Here is an 11,089-nt window from a genome sequence, read left to right on the forward strand (position 1 = left end):
ATTTGAGGAATCCAATGAACAATGTGAACTGAGGAGTGGAATAGAGGCAGAGGCGGGATGGGATCAAAGGGACCAGAGGGAAAGCGGACAGAGGGAAAGGGGATGAGAGGATGGGATCAGAGAAGGGAAAGAGATTGATGAAATTATATATACATAACACAGCGTTTATGTATCCTGGAGGGAAGAGAGGAGGGCCTTGGGGGGAGGGGAGCAAGGGGGATGTTGAGGGGAACACGGGGGTTGGGGGGGGGATGTATTCAGTGGGACACTTGAATCTATGTAAACACAATAAATTAAATTAAAAAAAGAAGTAGCCTGTTGATGTTGCTTGTAAAAGTTCTCAACAATATAAGAATCTTACTAAGATACACTAGATAGATTGTCTTCAGCTTGCTGGAGTGCTGAGTATGAGATTGCAATATTACTTGAAAATATTCACCTTTCCACATCTTCTATTAGGAAGAATATTCTTTCTGTAATCATAAATGTTCTAGTTGTTAGCTTGCAAAGGTTTCCGCTCCAGAAACCCCCTTTTTGGGTTCTGTGTTGTCCAAATTTTAGGGACATACTGTAGAGCACAAATTTTAATCATAAAGCATGCTGGGTTTTCTGCAGAGGTAGAATGGGAAATCACAAAAAAAGAAGTATTTTACCTTTAGCCAATAATTTGTTATAATTTAAATTTTTCTAGTAACTTCTTAAATCAGGTATTATTTTTAACAAGAAAAGGATTGATCTTAAAAAGACTCAGAAGAAAAAAGTAGGACTTAAATAGGTAATGGAAAATTTAACTTAATTTTTTTTAACGTCTTGATATTTGTATACTTTATTATCTAAGTGCTTTCCTTATTATGCCTTAACTTTTTTTGACTCTTGCAATCTGGTACAAGAATGCAGGTATAGTTATATCCTATTTATAGCTATAAATTTAAATAATATAAAAGAATTAAATGGAAGAAAATGATCTGTTTTAAAACCAGTCCCTTGACCTGTAGCTTGGTCATCTTTTTGTCTGATACGGTTTCAGCTTCAGCATTGTTAACCGGGGTTGTTTACTCCAGGTATCATCTTAGCATTGAGCATCTTAACAATCTTTGGTGTGTAGTATGTTTTGTTTGTTATATTTTTGATTAAAAAATAGGGTGAGACTGCTTGTTTCTTTTGACAGCACATTAAGTATCTTTTCTAGGACCTTTGCTGAAGATACTAGGACCAATTTTAGTAACTCAGTATTTTCTCCTTAGCTACTTAATGCCTTAGAAAGTTGATTGGCAGGAATTGGGTAATCTAAGAAGGGGAGACTCAGCAATACCTATTTTTTATTTTTAATTCCTAATAAACAGGTTGCTATTGTGCTTTTGGGCCTCAGTGAGGAGCAAAGCAACCATAGGGACAGATTCACATGCAGGTCAGAAGGATTTGGACTGACACTCCAGTGGATTTTCATATGGCTTTTTAGTCTTCATATTTCCTCCTGTGACAAAAGTTAGCTGGTTTGGGCTGTTCACATATAATCTCAGCGACAACTTCCCTTACTTTGCCAAGATCCTAGTATGAATAAGTGCTGAGTAGCTTGCTTATAAATGAAAACTAGCTTTTTTTGTACCTTTGAAATAGAACAAGCATTGTTTTTTGCAGGTTGAAGAGAAGATTTCCTTATTAAACGACTTTATAATTTATCTGGATTATTAGAGCTTGTAATCAGCTTGAAACTTTCAGCTAATGGTGGTGGTGTTTTTTTAATTGATTTTAAGAGAGAGCGACGAGAGAGAATAGAAGCTTCAAGTTGTAGTTGCCTCATTTTAGTTGTTCATTGACTGCTTCTCTTATGTGCCCTGACTAGAGGTTTCAAGCCAAGCCAGCGACCTTGGGATCAAGCCAGTGACCCAGCACTTACTGCACTCAAACCAAGGAACCTACATTCAAGCTGGCAACCTTGGAGCTTTGAACTGGGGACCTTAGTGTTCCAGGTTGACAGCTCTATCCACTGTGCCACACAGGTTAGGCAGCTAATGGTTTCTTTATTGAGGAATCAGTAATTTTAAAGACCTACACAGGAGCCTGACCAGTGGTAGTACAGTGGATAGAGCGTCGATCTGGAGCACTGAGGTCACTATATTGAACCCGGGATTGCTGGATCCTCAATCCTGGGGTTGCTAAGTCAAGCCCAAGGTTGCTGGGTCAGTCCTGGTCAAGGCACATATGAGAAGCAATCAGTGGATGCACAACTATGTAGAACAACGAGCTGATGCTTCTCTCTCTTCCTCTATATAAATTAAAACAAAACAAAAACCCAAAGACCTACACAGGAGACCTCTTAGAAATGTTTTCTCATTGGAGAAGCCATCTTTTTTTTTTTTTTTTTTTTTTGTATTTTTCCGAAGCTGGAAACCCGCATGCGCCTGACCGGGATTCACCCGGCACGCCCACCAGGGGGCGACGCTCTGCCCACCAGGGGCTTCACTCTGCCGCGACCAGAGCCATTCTAGCGCCTGAGGCAGAGGCCACAGAGCCATCCCCAGCGCTCGGGCCATCTTTGCTCCAATGGAGCCTTGGCTGCGGGAGGGGAAGAGAGAGAGAGGAAGGAGAGGGGGAGGGGTGGAGAAGCAGATGGGCGCCTCTCCTGTGTGCCCTGGCCAGGAATCAAACCTGGGACTTCTGCACGCCAGGCAGACGCTCTACCACTGAGCCAACCGGCCAGGGCCAAGCCATCTTTTTATTTTATTTTATTTTATTTTTTTACAGAGACAGAGTGAGTCAGAGAGAGGGATAGATAGGGACAGACAGACAGGAACAGAGAGAGATGAGAAGCAGCAATCATCAGTTTTTCGTTGCGACACCTTAGTTGTTCATTGATTGCTTTCTCATATGTGCCTTGACCATGGGCCTTCAGCAGACCGAGCAACCCCTTGCTGGAGCCAGCGACCTTGGGTTTAAGCTGGTGAGCTTTTTCTTGCTCAAACCAGATGAGTCCATGCTCAAGCTGGCTCGGGGTCTCGAACCTGGGTCCTCTGCATCCCAGTCCAACGCCCTATCCACTGTGCCACCGCCTGGTCAGGCCCAAGCCATCTTTTTTAATTTGAGTATTATCTACTTTAACTTCACATTTCCGCTCTAGACCAGTACATAAAAGAAGTAAATTATATATTATATAATTGAGTTGGGAAAATAATATAACCCATCAAAGAATTGAATTTTCTGGTTCTTTTTTATCCTTTGAGGTGAGGGAAGTGTCTGTTTTAAAGTGGAACTTTAGGACTTGTCAGTCTCTCTGACATGTTTCAGCACAAATACTTTTTCATTGAGCATCTTAACAGTGTGCTAGACCAGTTAGTCATTTTTCTTGTTCAGACTCAAACTTTATTTAGATTCTTCATCATGCCCAGAACTCATTAACTGAGATTAGATGGGGAATGATACATTGTTATGATATAGATACAGTGTGGATATTGCTTCATGGTGATTTTTTTGTTTTTTTGCAGTGTTCCATTGGCAAGCTACAATAATGGGGCCAGTAAGTATGCAGATTAATTTTAGAATAAACAGTTTATGTAATTCACTCATTTTAACCTCACTTTTCCTTGTTATCAACAGAACGACAGTCCCTATCAGGGTGGAGTATTTTTTTTGACAATTCATTTCCCAACAGATTACCCCTTCAAACCACCTAAGGTAATTGGGATATGTCACTTGTTTTTTATATGTTTTTTATGATACTAATAAACCAGTTTACAAAAATTTTTTTGTTTTATTTAGGTTGCATTTACAACAAGAATTTATCATCCAAATATTAACAGTAATGGCAGCATTTGTCTTGATATTCTACGATCACAGTGGTCTCCAGCACTAACTATTTCAAAAGGTAATGGAATGAATATTCAATATCAAGATAAAGCAGCTGTGTTTAAAAAGTCTTTAAAGGTTGTTTTTTAAAACATTACTCATATTTAAGAGAAGGTAGCAGTCCCCCTTATTTTTGAATAAATCTTGAAACCACTGGAGAGAGTTGGATTCTCAAGCATTTGTAGTCCTGCATGTCATCATGACTTACTCTGTCCATTTTGATACTCAAGCATAGGTTGGAAAATAAGTTTTAATTTGAGCTCCTTTAACAGTCTTTGGTATATAGTTGCGGTGGTGTGTGTGTGTGTGTGTGTTTCAAAAGGTGTAGAGAAAGTTAAGTTACTAATTTTGTGATGAAAGTTCCAACAGTGCTTCTAAATAATACCTAATTACATGAGTTGATTGCAGATTTTTTTTATCAAATTATAACATTTTATGTTATTTTAATTTTATTTTTCTTTTTTTTTTTTTTCTTTTTTTTTGTATTTTTCTGAAGCTGGAAACGGGGAGAGACAGTCAGACTCCCACATGCGCCCGACCGGGATCCACCTGGCACGCCCACCAGGGGCAATGCTTTGCCCACCAGGGGGCGTCGCTCTGTTGCGACCAGAGCCACTCTAGCGCCTGGGGCAGAGGCCAAGGAGCCAACCCCAGCGCCCGGGCCATCTTTGCTCCAATGGAGCCTCGGCTGCGGGAGGGGAAGAGAGAGACAGAGAGGAAGGAGAGGGGGAGGGGTGGAGAAGCAGATGGGCGCTTCTCCTGTTTGCCCTGGCCGGGAATCGAACTAAGGTCCCCCGCACTCCAGGCCGACGCTCTACCACTGAGCCAACCGGCCAGGGCCTAATTTTATTTTTCAGTTAGTTTAAGTTTAATATTATTTTTATTAATTTCAGGTGTATAGCATAGTGGTTAATCATATACTTTACAAAGTGGTCCTCCCAATATTTCAAGTACCCAGCTGGCGCTGTACATATTTATTATATTATTGACTATATTCCCTACGTTGTACTTTACATTCCTGGAGCTATTTTGTGACTACAAATTTGTAGTTCTTAATTTTTTCACACAACCCCAGAATTACTTAATCTGTGAACTGAGTGGGTAGTTAGCTCTTTTTTTTTTTTTTCAGATTTTATTCATTGATTTTAGAAAGGAGAGAGAGAGAAAAGAGAGAGGTTGGGGAGAGCAGAGGGAGTAGAGGGAGCAGGAAGCATCAACCTATAGTAGTTGCTTCTCGTATGTGCCCTGACTGGGCAAGCCTGGGGTTTCAAACCAGTGACCTGAGCTTTCCAGGTTGATGCCTCATCCACTGTGCCACCACAGGTCAGGCAACAAGCATTATCTTATGTGTTGATTTTAAATTGTGCAATCCTTCAATATCATACCTAAATTAAATCATAAGTGGATTAAAGCTGTCAAGTACAAGAAATAGACTGCAAATAAGATAATGGGCTAATGTATTTAAAATAAAAACAACACAACCTGACCTGTGGTGGCACAGCAGATAAAGGGTGAACCTGGAATGCTGAGGTCCCAAGTTTGAAACCCTGGGCTTATCTGGTGAAGGCACATATGGGAGTTGATGTTTCCTGCTCCTCCCCCCCTCTTTCTTTCTCTCTCTCTCTCTCTCTCTCTCTCCTTTCTCTCTAAAAGTGAATAAGTAAAAATCTTTTAAAAATAAAAGAACACATATTACTGAGTAAAGAGCGGGGGGGGGGAACCCTAAATCACAAAATGAAAGTTTCCATTTTTTACTTTATTTATTTATTTATTTAGATGGGGGGGGTAGACAGTGAGAATGCTCCTGCATGTGCCCCAACCGGAATCTTCCAGGCAGCCCCATCTAGGGCAGATGCTCAAGTAACGAGCTGTTTTTAGCACCTGAGGCTGATGTGCTCAGACCAACCAAGCTATCAGCATCTGGGACCAATACTGGAACCAATCAAACCACTGGCTGTGGAAGGGGGGGAGAAGCAAATGGTCATCTCTCCTGTGTGCCCTGACTGGAAATTAAACCTGGGCCAATGCTCTATCCACTGAGCCACTGATCAGGGCCCATTTTTCATCTTTTGAATTAACATAGATTGTTTTAAAAGAAAGCTAAATGCTGGTGAAGTACACTGAAATAAGTGTTTCTATACTACAGAAGCATAGATTTGTATAGCCCCGTATGTATTTATGAGATGCGACTTATTATTACTCTTTTACCCTTAATTCTAGTTTCATTCATTTGTATTAAGAAAACAACCCCAGCCTGATCAGCGGTGGCACAGTAAAAATAGACCATTGGCCTGGTATGCTGCGGACCCAGGTTTGAAACCCTGAGGTTATTGGCTTGAGCATGAGCTCATCAGTGTGAGCGTGGAATCATAGACATGACCTCATGGTCACTAGCTTGAGCAAGGGCTCCACTGGCTGTCCTGGAGACCCCCACTCAGGGCACATATGAGAGAAAGCAATCAGTGAACAATTAAGGTGCTGCAACTGTGAGTTGATGCTTCTCATCTCTCTCCCTTCCTATCTGTCCCTGTCTGTTTCATCCCCCCCTGCTTAAAAAAAAAAGCTTTGTATGCAAGTACATTTGTGACAGTGCTATTTATTTTTGAAAATTAGAAATTACTTATAGGCCCAACTGTAGAGGAAGAAATAAATCAATTCTAGCACATGCATTTAAAGGGGTATCGATCCTTAGAAATATTGTGAAAAATGGGAAATTAGTATGTTTGAAAAAAAGCAGAAAAGAAGTAAAATTAGTGTATACCGTTACTTGAATTATATAGGAAAATATATTAAATAGCTACAAAAAAATAGGTATTTGGTAAAATTTTGTGTATGACAATATTTTTCTAACCTATATCATCATTATTTAATCTACACATTTAGATAAGAGGTAGCATAGTTTCATGTTAAAGAACATGGATTCTGTTCTGGCTGGATAGCTCGGTTTGTTAGAGCATCATCCTGAAGCACAGAGGTTGCTAGTTCAATCCCCAGTCAGGACACAGGCAGGAGCAGATTGGTGTTTCTCTCTCTCTCTCACTCTTCCCCCTCCCCTTCTACTCTCACTGAAATCAATAAATAAAAATTTTAAATAAAATTTTTGCTTAATAAAACAGATTCTAGTTCTCACTACCCATTTTCATACTCAAGTTTACATTGAGACTTAAGACAAATAAGCTTCTGTTTCTTTTATTTTAGCTATATAATAGGGATGGTAATGACTATTTCATTGTTATTATGAAGATTAAAAAAGCATGCCTAACCTGTGATTGTGCAGTGGTAACAGTCAACCTGGAACACTGAGGTTGCTGGTTCAAATCTCTGGGCTTGCCTGGTCAAGGCACATATGGGAGTTAATGCTTCCTGCTCCTCCCCACTTCCCTCTCTCTCTCAAAATGAATAAAATTTATTTAAAAAAGCAAAGTTGGCCCTGGCTGGTTGGCTCAGTGGTAGAGCGTCGGCCTGGCGTGCAGAAGTCCCGGGTTCGATTCCCGGCCAGGGCACACAGGAGAAGCGCCCATCTGCTTCTCCACTCCTCCCCCTCTCCTTCCTCTCTGTCTCTCTCTTCCCCTCCTGCAGCCAAGGCTCCATTGGCGCAAAGATGGCCTGGGGGATGGCTCTGTGGCCTCTGCCTCAGGCGCTAGAGTAGCTCTGGTCGCAACATAGTGTCGCCCTGGATGGGCAGAGCATCGCCCCCTGGTGGGCTTGCCGGGTGGATCCCTGGTCGGGCGCATGCGGGAGTCTGTCTGACTGTCTCTCCCCGTTTCCGGCTTCAGAAAAATACCAAAAAAAAAAAAAAAAAAAAAAAAGCAAAGTGTACAATTACCTGGTTTCTTGTAGGCACTCAAATAACTGGGATCAAGTTACTATTGTATACTCTGACATTAATTTTTTAAGGGAAATTTTTGGAGACCTACGTACAAATAAAAACAAAAAAGCAGGCCACAGTTTTAAAAACTGACTGAAATAGTTTCCTAGATAAGTAAGTGGCTCCTTTGCTTTTTTCTAGGCCCCTTGTCATTTGTGAGTTACTTATGAAAGTTTTCATATATTTGTTCTTGTGATTTCCTGGCCTACTTGCTCTTCTTCACAAAGTAGCAATTAGCAGTAGAGAAATAATAAAGCTAGTAAAATAATGAGACCAAGAAGATGGAAGTGTGTGTGTTGGGGAGTGAGGAAGTCTAGATAGCTGAAATTGTTTCTACAGATTTTTTTCCTCACTCTTTTATACCTAGTGCCGATTTTTTCAGTTCTAAATTATAAGGGCTGTTAGTTTGTTTGACTTAATGTTCTCTGTCTGAGTAGCTATCTTTTAAAATAATTGCAGTGCCATTTTATTGAATTTGATTATATTCGTGTATCTAGGTTTAATGTTTTAATGACTCCCTTTTGTAAATTGAATGTATGGGCAAGCGGTTCTGTGAAAGGTTTGAATCCTGTGTGTGTAATATTAATTATCCCTTCCTCTAACATAGTTTGTTTTTAAGGGCAATAATTTTGACTTGAAATTCCCTCCACTTTGAGTGTATATGTTAGATATCTAAATATACAGGAAACACCTGACCTGTGGTGGCTCAGTGGATAAAGCGTCGACCTGGAAATGCTGAGGTCGCCGGTTCGAAACCCTGGGCTTGCCTGGTCAAGGCACATATGGGAGTTGATACTTCCATCTCCTCCCCCCTTCTCTCTCTCTGTCTCTCTCTCCTCTCTCTTCCTCTCTGCCTCTCTCTCTCCCTCTCTCTCTCCTCTCTAAAAATGAATAAATAAAAAATAAAATAAATATACAGGAAACGTAAGCAGATAAGTGTGTCATAAAGCCCCCTTGGTTTTATGTATTTAGAATTGAGAGTGACTGTGGGTTATGAGACTAATGAAAATGAGTATATACTGATGAAAAATGTATACGTAGGTGAAAATTTAGTTACTTCATTGAAGAGTCTATGCAGATTGTAGAATCAAAATCACTATCCTACAAATTAAAGGAACTACATTGTGTACTAAGAAGCCTTTCACCAGGCCCAGATAACTACCTCCCCAGCTTCCTTTCCTGGAAAGAAGAAAAACAAGTTATTTCTTTAAAAGTTCTCTTTTAAAAGTAGCCTTATTGAAATAATTGGAATTGTATATAAAGGAAATTTGTAACTGATACTAATTTGGTAGTATGTCTGATTTGGGTGAAGAATCAGTTGTACTCTTGCCAGTTTGATAGGGAAAAGTTTCATCTTTCTGTAGTCAGTAATTTCATGAACATTCAAAAATCTGTAACTCCCTGTTATCATTTCCAGGAAATACATGAAATCTTTCCTAATTGCTGTTAGAATGTTCTGTGCTTGAAGAGGGCATCAGGTGATATACCTGACAATGGGAAGAGAAGATGTTTTGAGAGTACCATCTGCCAGAATTGTGGGCAACAGGAATGAAGAGTCAGAAAACATCTTTCCTGATGTTTTTTATTTTCCATATACTCTTAAGGCAAGGAAATAGCTTTTTTGTTAACAAACTGAATGACAAAGGGCATGTAAACTTTTTCTTGACCTCTCAGAAGCCCTTGATCTCTATAGAACAGATTTGATAGGAAAATGAATAATTCTTTTTCTGCTGAGTTTGATATTTTGGGGAGTAAAGTGGGATCAGAATCATTGTTTCTTGCTATAGAACATTAGAGCTGAGTTCTCTTAGCCTCAGAATAGAAGGAAGGATTAGAATTTATTTGTGTCAGAGGCCACTAGATTTAATGTGATTAGTGGCCTTTGCTTTCTTTTTACATTCAATAAGGAACACATAAATTAACAAATTTAACAGAGGAAATTGTACTATTGAGATTTGCTATATTCCAGGTTGTCACTGAGGAAATGGCTTAGATGAGATTCTGAACCATTACTGAAAAGAATTTGAGACCTAGTAGTTGTATGTTGTACCCTCTGTAATAAGTGTAGCCAGCCCCATTTGGGGGCAAGTACTAGCCTTTATGTTTTTAGACTAAATTGTTTTCAACTAAAAACGAAACAGATCCATTGCATATGCATATAATACCTGCCATTGGGAAAGCAGTGATTGTTGGATTTCATTGTTGTCATACCTAAGAACATTCAGTGGGTGTGGTGTCTTTAGAATTTTGAAAGCCATTTATCCCTGAACATGGGCTTCTAAAAAAATTGAACTTCCTGGGCTATGAAAAGTATATTGGTCTGGGATTTGGAAGACCTAGATTCTAATTTCACTCTTAATTACTCACTGCTGGGGACATTGGGCAAGTCACTACACCAGCCTGGGCCAGCTTCCTGAAGGACTTAAGCATAGAGAAATCTTAGAATCTTAGTTGGTTACTGTTACTATAAAGCTAGGTAGAGCTTACAGAGCTGTTAGGCACTGCAGTATAAGTAGATTCTTAGAATTTTCTCATGTATTGGCATCTTATGTTTCCTTGAATCCTTTGCTTTTATTCTCTACTAACTTGTATGTTCTTTTATTCTAGTACTCTTGTCCATCTGTTCTCTGTTGTGTGATCCTAATCCAGATGATCCCTTAGTGCCTGAGATTGCTCGGATCTACAAAACAGATAGAGAAAAGTAAGTATGGCCTCCAAATAAAAAGGTATCTGTGGTGGGGTGGAGATGTTTGTGACTCAAATCTTCCTTTTTTTTTTTTTTTTTGTATTTTTCTGAAGTTGTAAATGGGGAGGCAGTCAGACTCCCGCATGCGCGCGACCGGGATCCACCCGACACACCCACTAGGGGACAATGCTCTGCCCTTCTGGGGCGTCGCTCTATTGCAACCAGAGCCATTCTAGCGCCTGAGGCAGAGGCCACAGAGCCATCCTCAGCGCCCGGGCCAACTTTGCTCCAGTGGAGCCTTGGCTGTGGGAGTGGAAGAGAGAGACAGAGAGGAAGGAGAGGGGGAGGTGTAGAGAAGCAGATGGGTGCTTCTCCTGTGTGCCCTGGCTGGGAATCGAACCCGGGACTCCTGCACGCCAGGCCCATGCTCTACCACTGAGCCAACTGGCCAGGCCCCCCCCCTTTTTTTTTTTTGACAAAGAGAGGGACAGACAGGAAGGGAGAGAGATGAGAAGCATCAATTCTTTGTTGCAGATACTTAGTTGTTCATTGATTGCATTCTCATGTGCCTTGACCAGGGGGCTATAGCAAAGCAAGTAACCCTTTACCCAAGCCAGTGACCTTGGGCTTCAAGCTAGTGACCCCAGGCTTCAAGCTGGTGACCCTGCGCTCAAGCTGGATGAGCCCGCACT

General features: G+C 40.6%; 1 protein-coding gene across 2 annotated transcripts in view; it reads left to right on the plus strand.

The window, feature by feature from the left end:
* Positions 1-11,089, plus strand: part of UBE2D2 (ubiquitin conjugating enzyme E2 D2) — a 67,393-nt gene that overhangs the window by 53,191 nt on the left and 3,113 nt on the right. For both annotated transcript variants that reach the window (XM_066272671.1, XM_066272670.1), the window contains exons 3-6: positions 3,483-3,514; positions 3,595-3,672; positions 3,757-3,862; positions 10,319-10,412. In XM_066272671.1, the coding sequence (XP_066128768.1) occupies positions 3,483-3,514; positions 3,595-3,672; positions 3,757-3,862; positions 10,319-10,412 (310 nt within the window). The remainder of the gene's footprint in view (positions 1-3,482; positions 3,515-3,594; positions 3,673-3,756; positions 3,863-10,318; positions 10,413-11,089) is intronic.

The sequence above is a fragment of the Saccopteryx bilineata genome, chromosome 4 (genome assembly GCF_036850765.1).
Source record: "Saccopteryx bilineata isolate mSacBil1 chromosome 4, mSacBil1_pri_phased_curated, whole genome shotgun sequence".
NCBI lineage: Eukaryota > Metazoa > Chordata > Mammalia > Chiroptera > Emballonuridae > Saccopteryx > Saccopteryx bilineata.